We start from the raw sequence: 13,346 nt of genomic DNA on the forward strand, positions 1-13,346 counted from the left end.
TCTGAACTTGCTGTCACTGAGCCGTGGCACTGGACTCCCACCCTGCCCCAACCTGCAGTTCCCCCTGGAGCCAGCACCAGTGACCACTGCTTCCTGCTGCAGGGGGCTGTGGGCCTTGCTGTGGGCACAGGAAAGGCTCAAACCTCTTTCCAAAAATCTGGGTGCTTGTCAGACCCTAATGTCTGCAGCCCCTCCGCCAGCCTGGAAATTCTCATTTTGTTCTACATTTAACTTCAGAATGAAAAAGCAACTGGAATCAGCACAACTGCTTTAACCTTCCCCGGTCATAGAAAGAGGAGGAAAAGTCATTAAAAAATAATTTTGAATACACAAAGCCACATCTCTTCTCAGTGACCTTCAACACCTGCGTCACTGTGCAGGGAGCAGAGCAGGAGCAGCCCTGGCTCCCATCCCACCCGTGCCTGCTCTGCCCTGCTGCATTCCACCACGTCCCAGCCAACAAGTGAAACACAGGCAGAAAAACAATTAGATTTAAATCTCGTTTCCTCTTTCTATCTTGCCTTTTTCTCCTCTCTACTTAGCTGCTCCTCGGTGCTCTAATAGGATTTGCGCTTAGCGCGGTGCCAAGGGGATGATTTATGGTCTGTCGGCACCACACACTCCCAGTGCCACTGCAGCCCCTGCAAGGGCACTGCAGGAGCAGCCAGGAGAGCTCTGGCACCCTGTGCAATTCCTGTGCACAGTGCCCACAGCACCACTGCTGCCCTGCCCTCACCGTGCCCCTGTGCCTTCCTGGGCTCTCAAAAGGGACCAAGAGCCTGGACTGCTGCAATCCAACAGCCGAGAGGTGTAAGGACTGGTTTGTCCTAAAACCCCTGTCAGTGTCCCATAGCATAACCCTTCCCCCCGGTTTCTATCCCATTGCAGAAGGCCAGTGCTTCCTTCCTGCCCTTTTCCTAGAAAAGGCCACTACCCTGCTCCTTCTTCCTCTTTTGCTCCAGGACCACCATGAGATACACTGCGAACCCTAAGAAAGGCAAGGAGCCTCTTTGGAATCTTTGCTGTGTCCTTGCAGGAGCCCAGCTGCCCCTCAGGCACTGGCCAGTTGTGAGCTAGGCAGGAGTCACAGCCTGTGCACCAGAGCAGCCTCACCCTGCTGCACAGGCTGCCTGCACAAACCCCGGGCTGCTTCCTCTGCTGCCTCAGCCAGGTGATCTGTGCCCACCTGGCCAAGCAGGGCTCAGTCCCTGCCCCTGACCAGCAGAGACTGAGGAACAGCCCAGCCCCGCAGCACAGCAGTGACCCAGGGAGCCCAAAGCCCCTGGGGCTGCTCAGGTTCTGCTGCTGGCTCTGCCAGGGCAGCTCTGCACCAGCAGTGCCCTTCATTAATTGCTAATGCTGCCCCAAGAACACCCCGTGTCCCTGTCCTGGGCAGTCCCTCTGAGCTGCCTGCCACACAACCAGCAGCCAAATGAAATCATGGAAGAAACTCATTTTAATGCCTCAGAGGGAATTGTTTTATTGCTAAAGCAGCAAATAGAACTAATTGAATCCACTGAAAAAAAAAAAAAAGAGCAAAGGAATGGAAAGGGTAGGTGTGGAGCACAGACAAAAAGGGCGAGCTGGAGCCTGAATATTCATGGACCTGGAAACTGCAAATCCTTGAATGCAAAATATCTTCATAACTGCTCATACTGCCAACGGCAGTGCATGCACAGCTCGGAAACAGGCTTGGAATGTTTGCATTTACAAGACTTTTTTAAGTAATACTATGGAACAAATTCTCTGGTTCATTAAGCTGCTTTGCACCTCCCTGGTGGAAGAGAAGATGCTGGGAGTGAGCAGCAGGGCTGGCACAGGTTCCCAGCAGTGCTGAGGGCAGGGCAGGTGGCAGAGCCAGCCCTGGCACAGCTAGGTGTCCCCAGAGCCCTTGGGGCCACCAGGGCAGCTCTGACCTCAGCCCCTGCCTGGGCTGAGCCTGGTACTCCTGTGGCTGGGCTACTTCGCCCCAGTCACTTCAGTCACACCTGACGCAAGCTTGAAAGCTCAGTTTTCGGTGAAGTTCAATTTTCAGAGGCAACATGTATATTAACATGGGGGTTACATTTTAATTAAGGCAGCACTCATGTTCTTCATTACAATACTAAGTCATCCAGCAAGGAACACCGAGGGTATAAATCCAGTTAATGAAGAAGGAGATGTGCAACCTGCACTGTGTGCTCCAGCACAGAGGCACCAGCACAACACGACTCTTGTAGGAAATGCAAGGTGAGGGAGCTGGATTAGAAATGCAGTTTATTCCAAGGGGCACACAGCTTCATCTGGCAGCCCAAGGGCATCCAGAACACCAGGGCTAGCTCAGGTGTGCTTTCCCCAGCCCCAGGGAGAGCCCAGGGCTCTCAGGGCTGCTGGGGGTCCCTGCTGGACCTGGCACACCCTGGGAGGGGGGCTGCATGGACCCTCCCAGCCAGCAGCAGGCAGCAGGGCAGTGCCCCCTCCCTGGGGAGACCAGCTCCCACTGAGACCCCACATCCCAGGAGGAGTGTGCTTCAGGGTGTCCTGGGGACAGAGCAATAATAAAACACCTTGCTGTAACTCCAGCAGCAGTGGCTCCAGCAGAAAAGCCTGTAATGATCTAATAACACATTTCCCTTGCTGCCACTCCAGCCTTGTGAAATCTAGGGTAGTTTAAGCCATAAATCCATCCCAGCTCTTCCTTTGTCATTAATTGTTAGGCTATTTGTATCATACATTTCACATACCAAATAGACTCCAATTTCTAGTTCTGCTAGACTGCAGAAATGCTTCTTTTAATCTTTTTTAAAGTGGTACCAAACTTTAATATTTTCTAATGGAGTGTACACTTTACTCACATCTAATAGTATCACTACAATTTAGGAGCAATAAAAGTCAAGCTCCCGTCTGTACAATAAGCTTGCAGCTCTATTTCCAAAGTTCAGTCAGTTAACCTGGGAGAGCAGTAACTGCCCTACAATGAGTAACGCTGCAGAATAACATTTAGATAGAGATAAACCCTTTCTGCATAGGAAATTGCATTATGATTTGCTGGGTCTATGAAATTCTCAGCAAGATGCTTTAGTTTACCAAGGAAGTTGTTGCCTGAGGCATTTTTGCACCCAGTTTGATGCTCTGGGTGGGTTCCAGATGATTCTGAGTAAGGAGCTGTTACCATTCCAGACCCTGGTGTGGGCAGCACCCCCAGCCCCAGAGCTGCTGCAGCTCCTTCCCACCCTGGCAGTGCAGGTTTCACTATCAGTGTCCAGCAGGAGCAGAAACAGGAAGGGCAGAGCTGGGGCTGCAGTGGAGTTATTTGCAGATGTGCATGAACACTAACACTAAACATATCAGTGTGCCCATCTCAGTGCAAGATGAAAGGAAACTCTGGAACAGGAGAGCTGTGGGTCTGGGCTGTCACTGCAGCACTGCTCTGCCCGGATCCAGAATGATTACTGCTAATGAACAGGGGCCACGTCCACTCCAGCCTGCCTCTGGAGGGAATGGAAATCAGATTTGGGCCAGAAATGTGTTACTGCAATCTCTGTAATACAAAATAAAGTCTGGCAGATGGAGTTATTTTTATCCCAAGCCAGTTGTGTTTAGTAGGTCAGTGGCTACAACTGATGCACCCCTGCTACTTCCCCTTCCCCCAGGTCCCCCTGCCTCAGTTTCTCCAGGCACTGACAAGATTGGAGCAGACAACTCCAGTATATTTTGGGAGGATCCTACTTAGCTGTAAAAATCAATTGTGAATTTTGCATCCACCCCCAGCATTTGGCCTGTTTATATTGCCAAATATATTCTGTAAAGAAGTACTGTACTTCACAGGAGAGCTTGTCAAGGTAAATACCTTCATTTACATAAAATGTGACTAGCAATTGAAATGTTAAAGCCATAAAGAGCAAGTTTATGATCCATCCTTGATGCCTGGATGTATAATATGACAAGGGGGGAAATACTGTGCCTTGCAAAATTTAATTTAAATTGGTGTGTTGACACTGGGGAGGGAAATGGGAGACTGAAAAAAGAAGGTTGGAGGGGTTTTCTGAGGGCTGTTTTTTGGCTTCTTTCTTCTTCCTTTTCATAAGTATGGATCTTTTCCCCAGCCTTCTACAGTCAGATTTTCTACTTCAGCTTGGAAACTCCCTGAATAACAAATGGGGAGCAGTGCCCATGTGGAGCAGTCTGGGCAGCAGCCTGGCCATGCCCAGGGACAGGAGCTGCTCTTGGCAGGTCAGTCCTGCCCTGCCCTTTGATCCAAACAGGAATTTCTCACGGTGATTGTCATCTCTTGTAATTCTGGGGTTTCCTTTAAACTTTTTCAAATACAGGGGAAACCAATTTAAACCTCATACAACCCTAAATCATACTTATTTCAAAGTGGATTAAAAGGCTAAAATGAGCTGCTGCTCACGTGCACACAGCAGTGAAATGACAATACCCACTCTGGATGCTCTGGAAAGTTTGATGGAGCAGGTTCCTCACCCAGACTCCATACAAATACCTCAACCATTCATTCATGCTCATACCCTTGTACCCTTTGCAACTCATTGAAACCACTTCAAGCAAAAATCATTTGAAAGAAATTACCTCTGTGTATGACACTGAGCAGTGAGAAATGTCCCACGTGAACCAGCCCAGCCCCCAAAGCAATAAAATTTCTGCTGAAGTGTATGAAATAATGACTCAGAGAAAAGGAGTTCCCATGACAAGAAGAGGTAAAGGAAACCCATGAACAGAAAAAGACTCTGACCTTTGTCGATACAAGGTGTCACAAATTTGTGGGGGAATTTTGGCTTTGAAAATGGGAAGCCTTTGCCATAACTCTCTTAGAGAAGTGTTGTTCCTGCTCTGCCAGCCTGGCTCTGGCTCAGAGCAGACCCACTGCAGTGGGAGAAAACCCAGCCTGCTGCTGGAGTGGCCTCTCAGCAGCCCCCAGCTGGGTGAATCACGGGGCCAAGCAGCACAGAGCTGACCCTGCCCACAGCCCCCACCCAGAACTGACCCAGGTGTCAGCAGAGTCCAGAGCACTGCAGCCACAGAGCAGAGAGGCAGCTGAGTCACGACATTTCAGCAAAAGCCAACGCGCAGCAGGGCCCAAAACAATCAATACACTTTCCCTAAGTTACCAGAAGTGCAGTGGGTACAAGACTCTGGAAAGGCTTTTTGCAGAGAAACTCAGCAGTTCCAAAGCTGTGCAGCAGTGCCCGTGGGCACCAGCACACCCCAACCCACCCACCCACAGCATCCCACCCACACAGCACCAGCAGGGGCTCACAGCACTGATGGGGAGGCTGTGATGCCCTGAATGCCCCGAGCCAGGCAGAACAGCACAGGCATGACCCAGCAACACAACTACAGCTCCCAGACAGGTACAGCTCCCAGACAGGTACAGCTCACAGAGCCAGGTACAGCCCCCATGAACAGGTACAGCTCCCAGCCAGGTACAGCTCCCACGGACAGGTACAGCCCCCACAGACAGGTACAGCTCCCAGCCAGGTACAGCTCCCAGCCAGGTACAGCTCCCAGACAGGTACAGCTCACAGAGCCAGGTACAGCCCCCATAGAAAGGTACAGCCCCCAGCCAGGTACAGCCCCCAAGGACAGGTACAGCCCCCACAGCCAGGTACCACTCACAGAGCCAGGTACAGCCCCCACGGACAGGTATTGCTGCCCAACAGCTGTGTGGGGATGTTGAAGGCCCCCCACACATCCCTGGACAGGATTCCTGCCAGCTGCCCTGGCACAGAGCCGGGTGCCCCAAGGCTGGACCATCCCTGGGCAGGCAGGGCTGGCCAGGCCAGCTCAGGAAGGTGAGATGCTCCATGGGGAGCAGAGCCCAGGCAGAAATAACATCCGACAGCCACCTGCCCACACAGACTGACTGGGCAGCACAGGATGGGACAGCAGAGCCAGCTCAGAGCCATGGATCTGCTGCCTCTGAGCTCTGGTTATCACGGGCAGAAGAGCTGCCTGGCATGGCTCTGTTCATTATTGGAGTGAGGGCAGCAGCCTGAGCCTCGGGAGAGCACTCCAAAACACAGCCAGGCAGTGCCAGTGGCATCAGACATGCAAGCCCTGCAGTGCTGCCATGGGCACTGCTCCTGCAGGGCCACTCCACCAGCCACAGCCTGAGCAGGGGCTCAGCACAGGGCACAGGGGGAATGGGGTCTAATCACACACAGGGCTGCAGCTCTCCTGGGCACTGAGGAGGAACCAGGGACCAAAGCAATGTGCACCTACACACAGCATTTAGCCAATCAACAAACCTTAGAACTCAACTGCAACTGACCACTGTCAGGTGTTTTCTTTGTGTTGTGGAAGTCATATTCGTGTTACAACTGCAAGTTTGTTTTTAAAATACTGTTACAAATCACCAGTTTTTCTGCTAAAGGCAGGATGTCAGAATAGCCTGGAAAGCACAAATGACAGAACTGAAGCCCCTCACCGTGCTGGGGATGGTGCCTGGGACCACTGGGCTGCTCCCTTCAGCTCAGAAAACCTCAAGGGTGCCCAAGGGAGGAGGTCTCCTGTGCTGGTCATTTGCATCAGCAGAAACACACAGCCAAAGCCCCTGTGCCAGGGCTCAGAGCTCTCACTGCCTTTACACCTGCAACACTTCTCTTCCAAACCCCCAGAGCAGTCACCAGCAGCACCTGAGCATCCCCAAGGACTGGCACCTGCCCAGTGAACCCAGTGCACCACTCAGCACCAGTGCAGGGCAGTGTGGCACACAGGATCCCCTCCTTCTCCAGCCTCACACAGCCACTGGGACCAGCGATTCCTCCCCTGCCACCTCTCTGGGTGTCTCCTCTCTGAGACCAATCCAAGCCCTGGCACTGCAAGGGGACAAACCTGCCCAGGTGCTGGACACTGTGCAGTTTGCAGTTCCATTATCCACAACCCCCCTACACAAGTGTGTGCTCTTGATTCGTGCCAGGCAGGAATCAGGCATGTCCCAAACGCTGCACCTGTGCTTGTAATGAGCATTTATGGATGTAATCCCCATTCCCTGGCCTCAGAGGCCACTCTGTCATTCTGCCACCCTTTCTGAGCTCTGAGGGAGGCTGTCAGTGCTTTTCCAATGCAGGGTAGCCAGGGCAGAGCTCCTGGCATGGGACATACCCACTTGAGGCAGGAGCATCACACTGACAGAGCGAACGCCTGCAGCCCAGCCTGGCTGCAGGGGACATGTGGAGATCACCCTGGGCATGGGACAGAGCAGGGGACACTTGGACACTGGCTAAAAATCAGCAGCAGCTCCTGCAGGAGAGCTGGCACATCCTGGGGAAGGAAGGAGCAAGGCAAAGAGAATAGCTTACAAAGGAACAGCAGAGGAAGATTGGATGTCGTGTAAGGGAAGCTGTGCCATGAAACCTGTCCTTCAGACAGCCCAGCCTTAGGTCAGAATCATAAACTGCAAGCACACAAACAATTCTGCCAGCAGAACAGAAACTAACCAAAACTAATCTTGGCCCAGTTTGCACCAGTTTGTGTGTGAGAACACCTCTGTTTGCAACTGCCACACGAACTGAGCTAAAGACATCAGAGACAGAATACAAACCTTTGGCTTTCCCCACAGGTTCCCATCAAAAACAGAGCCAGCAGTGAGGAGCAGCCATCCTGACATGCCCCCTGCCCCCAGCAGCACAGAGCTGGTGTCCCTGGCCCAGTGTTGCAGCAGCTCCAGGCTCTGACAGGGATCCTGGGTCAGACAGAGCATTTCGGGGGCTCTTCAATCTCAGGCAGCAGAGACACAGGTAATGTGGCATGGAGCACACACAAAGAAATGGCAATGCTCTGGTGCTGACTCCATTTTACAGCTGGAGAAGGCATTTCCCTTTCCTCCAGCTCTTCGAGGCTGGGAGATAATCTTGGGACTGAACAACTAAGCAAGGAACCCTGAAGGTCTGCCATTCCCTTATTTCACTAGGAAGAAAAAACCTGGCCGTGTGAAAAGCTCACAGTGTGTAATGCAGAAGTCGCCATAAGGAGATGCTGGTAAAAACTCCAACAGTTGTTTCTTTGCTAAAAGAACATTGACATTTCTATGGATAGGAAAAATCCCCAATTCTCTACCTGGGACAGAGCTGGGAGCTGTCAGCCTCCCTGGTTGTTGGGGGTTGAGTGTTTTTCTGTTACTGTGTCAATTGAAAGAATTTTTCCCATTACCATGCCAATGGAGCTGGCCGGGCTACACCCAGGGTCTCTGATGAGTCCAGACAAATTCTTTCAATTGACACAGTAACAGAAAAACACTCAACCCCCAACACTGGTGCACTCAGGTAATCCCCCAGCAGGTCAGGAAGAACCAGCTGTGGGATGGACAGCGGTCTTTCCCCTTCTGCTCTGGGTCTGTGTTTGTATGGCACCAAAGCCAGCCTGTGATGACAGCCTGGCACCAGCACAGCACCAGGGAAGTTGTGGCTGCTGCTGAGGCACAGATCACCCTGCAGGGCTCTGAAGGAGGGCTGAGGAGCACAGTTTGGGCTGGGCAGGCGTGCGGGTAACTGCAGGGGCACAGGGCACCTCAGTCACTTCTTTACCCGTGCCCAGAGCATCCACCCCACAGGCTGCTCTGCCCAGGGTGCCCCAACACCCCAGGGGTGCCCCAACCTGCTCCCAGCTCTCCCACCCGAGCACAGAGCTCCAGGGCTGCTGCAGGGAAATACCAGAAAACAGCAAACTGCATCCTGCAAAGGAAAACCTGTGTGTGCCTCTTGCTCCACGAGAGGAGCTACACCCACTCACTAGCCCCTTTCTAGTAGCAGAACTTTAAAGATGAAAAAGCAGCTGTTCATCATATTCAGTGCTTGATCTTCTTCTGCTTGTTTTGAATAATGCCAAACTTTTTTATATGGCACTTTCTATCCTCTTCTAGCCAGTTTTCTAAGCATACTTTTCAAAGTAAGCCTTTCCTCAAGGAAAATTCAGTACAATAAAATACTGTGATTGAAATTATATCTATAAACACAATAACCATAGCCAGTCTTTTCATTCTTGCCCCCATCAGAGCAGTACACCAAAAACACTCAGGGGCAACCTCAGCTTCTCAGCGCTGGTGTCCACTTCCTCAAAATGCCTGCAGAAAATCCCACAGCATTTCACCAGAGACAAGCAGATACTACGCCAAATGTTACAAAGACTTTACATCCACAATCCCCACAGAAGACTGCCTGCAGCTTCTCACATTTAAATACCCCTGACACAAAGACCATGTACTTTATTTTAATAAAGAATGATCAGATGATCCAGGCAGTAACTAGCTTGCTGCCTCTCATCTTTAGCTTCATTTTCAGAGCAACTAAGCAGCTGCCATACTAACCACAACAAGAACTTCACCAGCTCAACCACAGACCACTTTTTTACCAAGAACCAGCATGGTTTGCTTTGAACAGTGAACTACAGAGCTACCAGGAATTTTTAAGTTCTACTGATGTGCTGCATTCTGCTCAGAATTTTTCTAAGAGAGAAACACTGAGCCATCACAAGCCATTGATTTCCTAAACCTGTCAAGACATTTAACATTTCCTTACTCCAGTCCGGTGTTTTCTAATAACCAGGACATTTAGCATAAAATTCCTTTAAAATGTTAGCCGACATCAGACAACAGTGTTTAGAGACTTCTTCACAAACAGAATTAGATCTTGTCAATGGAAAAAAAAAAAACTTCCTAACGTGGAACTTGTTGAATAAAGACCAAACCTTATTTGTGCAGCAAAGCCTGTGCTCGCATGAAGGCAGCATCCTTCAGCCCTGGCAGTACCGGGTAGAATTACGACCTTATTTCAGTAATTAATAAATACCAACTTATCTGGGGGTATTTTACACCACGTACAGCCGAAGTGCCGCGGTCTGCTCACACGCTCCGAGCAGCCGAGGGGCTGTCGCTGGAGATTTCCAGCTTCCCACCCAAGGCGCGTTTCCAGCCGCGGCGCTGCCAGGCGCGGCCCCGCGCCGGGCTCGGCTCCGTGCGGGCTCCCGGAGCTGCGGCTCCGGGCTGATGGGGACCCCCGGGAGCTGCCCCAGCCCCAAACCTGCCCGGCTCCCCTCGCCCCCGCACCGCGGAGCGCAGCCCGCGCCCTCACCTGTACCACTCCAGCCCCTTCTCGTAGTTCCTGTCGAAGAAGTGGGGCTCGGTGCCCACGGCGCGCACGTCGGGGTGCGCCCGGATGGCCTCCAGCAGCGCCCGGGTGCCCCCCTTCTTGACGCCGACGATGAGCGCCTGCGGCAGCCGCTGCTCTCCGTAGTCCGGCGTGGTGCTGCCGCCGCGGCCGCCGGCGCTCCCGGCCCGGCTCAGCTCCTCGTCCGTGGTGCTCGACTCCTGCTGGTCCCTCTCGAAGGCTGCGCTCTGCGCCGCGATCGCCTCCCCGGGGGCCGGCCGTGCCCGCGGCCAGGCGCCCGCCGCCGCCTCCCGGCTGCCGTTCGGAGCGGCCGAGGGGCCGGGGGCTCGGGGGCTGCCCGGGGGGCCGGGGCTGCTCGGGGGGCCGGTAGCGCCCCGGGCCGGGGGAGCGCCCGGGGGGCCGGTGGAGCGCGGGGCCGCCGCGGCCGGGGCGGCGCCGGAGGAGCGCGGCGCCGCGGAGCCGGGCGGCGCGGCCGGGGAGCGCAGCGCGGCCGGAGCCGTGCCCCCCATCAGGCTGTAGCACAGGTAGGTGAGGCACAGCGACAGGCTGCACATGCAGAGCAGCTTCCGCGCCGGGGGCCCCTTAGCGCCGCGCCCGCCCGGCGGCCCCGGCGGGGCGGGGGGGGACATGGCTGCTCCCCGCTGCTCGCCCCGGGCACCGGGCGCACATGGTGTCTGTCAGCCGCCGCCCGGCCGCCCCGGCCGCACGGGGCGCCGCCGCCGCCCGCCCCAGCGCCGCCGCCGCCGCCGGGGGGGGGCCCCGCATGGCACGGGCGCCGCCGGCCCCCGCCGGGCACCGGGCGCTCGGGCTGCCCGCGCCGCCGCCCGAGTTCCTGCCGCGAAACTTTGTGCCGGGCGGGAGGCGGGAGCGCGTTCCCGGCGCGGGGAGGGAGGGCCCGGGCCCGGCCCGCCCCCGCCGCCAGCGCCGGGAGCGCGGGGAGCGCGCGGGGCCGGGCGGAACCGGGCCGGGCGGAACCGCGGAGAGGAACAGCGCAGAGACACCCGGGCCGAGCAGGGCAGAACCAGGGACAGGGACAGAGCAGAGACACCCGGGCTGAGCAGGGCAGAACCAGGGACAGAGCAGAGACACCCGGGCCGAGCAGGGCAGAACCAGGGACAGGGACAGAGCAGAGACACCCGGGCTGAGCAGGGCAGAACCAGGGACAGAGCAGAGACAACCCGGGCCGAGCAGGGCAGAAACCAGGGACAGAGCAGAGACACCCGGGCTGAGCAGGGCGAGAACCAGGGACAGAGCAGAGACACCCGGGCCGAGCAGGGCAGAACCAGGGACAGGGACAGGCAGAGGACACCGGGCTGAGCAGGGCAGAACCAGGGACAGAGCAGAGACACCCGGGCTGAGCAGGGCAGAACCAGGGACAGGGAACAGAGCAGAGACACCCGGGCCGAGCAGGGCAGAACCAGGGACAGAGCAGAGGACACCCGGGCTGAGCAGGGCAGAACCAGGGACAGGGACAGAGCAGAGACACCCGGGCCGAGCAGGGCAGAACCAGGGACAGAGCAGAGACACCCGGGCTGAGCAGGGCAGAACCAGGGACAGGGACAGAGCAGAGACACCCGGGCCGAGCAGGGCAGAACCAGGGACAGGGACAGAGCAGAGACACCCGGGCTGAGCAGGGCAGAACCAGGGACAGAGCAGAGACCCCGGGCTGAGCAGGGGCAGAACCAGGGACAGGGACAGAGCAGAGACACCCGGGCCGAGCAGGGCAGAACCAGGGACAGGGACAGAGCAGAGACACCCGGGCCGAGCCGGACAGAACCGCGGACAGGGACAGAGCAGAGACACCCGGGCTGAGCAGGGCAGAACCAGGGACAGGGACAGAGCAGAGACACCCGGGCCGAGCAGGGCAGAACCAGGGACAGAGCAGAGACACCCGGGCCGAGCAGAGCAGAACCAGGGACAGGGACAGAGCAGAGACACCCGGGCCGAGCAGGGTGGAACCAGGGACAGGGACAGAGCAGAGACACCCGGGCTGAGCAGGGTGGAACCAGGGACAGGGACAGAGCAGAGACACCCGGGCCGAGCAGGGCAGAACCAGGGACAGAGCAGAGACACCCGGGCCGAGCAGAGCAGAACCAGGGACAGGGACAGAGCAGAGACACCCGGGCTGAGCAGGGTGGAACCAGGGACAGCGCCGGGCACCCCCGGCTCGCCGGCACAGCCGCTGCACGGCTGCCCCACGCCCCTCTGCCGCCCCTCTGCTGCTGCCCCCCGTGTCAGCGCTCACGGCACACGGCTCAGACACGGGGCCAGCTGTACCCTACACATCCTCCTTTTCCCTGCAGAGATCCCCGCGCCGCAGCTCCTCGGCCCCCTGTTCTGCTCCCCTCCGTGCCCGGCGCTCGGCTCCCGCACGGAGCCTCCAGCCCGAGGGCAGCTCCGCTGGCACAGCCCGCAGCGGCGCCCGGCCCTTGGGCTGCCCCTATGGGGATCTGGAGAGTTTCTTAGGGCAGCCTGCTTTCTCCTGGGATCCTGAGGAGAGGTGGCAGACCGTGGGCAGGGACAGGCAGGAACTCAGTTTGGATCTTGGAGGGTTCATAGTTTGGGTGCCAGGAGCTGCACTGGTAGATGAGGCCAATTCCACCCTCATGTAAGCGTGATGCTCTTCCAGGAACGGTGTCCCCAGCCTTGGCAGAGCAGGCTGGGGTTGACACCCTCCCTCCTCACAGTTTTCTGGAGCAGCCGTCACCTCTTTCCAGCTCCACGTTCTGTCACTTCCCACCTCCAGTTCTCAGGTTTGGCTTTAGGATGTATTTTGTGAGAGGAAGGAACATGTTATTGTCTCTCAGCTTTCTCCTCTACCTTGTCTGGGGTCTCCAGGAGCCTCTCCAAAGATGGGTGTTGCCCTGGGATATTGGGGCATGTCACAGCCCCTGGCTGCCCCATAGAGCAGAGCTGGCAGTGCCCTGCGCAGAGATGAATTGAGACCATGGCCATTTGCTAAGACCCTCACAGGTGAGCGAGCAGCAATCTGGCCTGGTGCACCTGCCCTGCCAGCACTGCCTGAGGGAGCAGATCCCAGAAAGAGCCAGCAGCCCGTGGCACACGCGGCAGAGCAGCTCAGTGTTCACACATACAGGGCACAGCTGCACTTGTGAGCCAGCAGTGGGGAAGTGCAGGCTGTGCCTCCAGCCTCGTGCGTCTGTGCGTGCAGTGTGACTCCTGCCTGGGAGCACGACATGCCTGGGGCAGTGACACTTCTGCAGTCACCGGTCTGGGGAGCTG

At 56.2% G+C, this 13,346-nt stretch overlaps 2 protein-coding genes across 3 annotated transcripts in view; one reads left to right on the top strand and one right to left on the bottom strand.

Annotated features, from left to right (window-relative positions):
* HS3ST4 (heparan sulfate-glucosamine 3-sulfotransferase 4) overlaps positions 1 to 10,897 on the bottom strand; it is a 51,278-nt gene extending 40,381 nt beyond the window's left edge. Inside the window, exon 1 of the mRNA XM_079320556.1 lies at positions 10,068 to 10,897. Coding sequence (XP_079176682.1) covers positions 10,068 to 10,732 — 665 coding nt within the window. The 5' untranslated portion in view covers positions 10,733 to 10,897. The remainder of the gene's footprint in view (positions 1 to 10,067) is intronic.
* The window catches only part of SCNN1B (sodium channel epithelial 1 subunit beta), a 468,555-nt gene that overhangs the window by 152,177 nt on the left and 303,032 nt on the right, over positions 1 to 13,346 (top strand). The window lies entirely within an intron of this gene.

The sequence above is a fragment of the Erithacus rubecula genome (genome assembly GCF_903797595.1).
Source record: "Erithacus rubecula genome assembly, chromosome: 17".
Taxonomy (NCBI): domain Eukaryota; kingdom Metazoa; phylum Chordata; class Aves; order Passeriformes; family Muscicapidae; genus Erithacus; species Erithacus rubecula.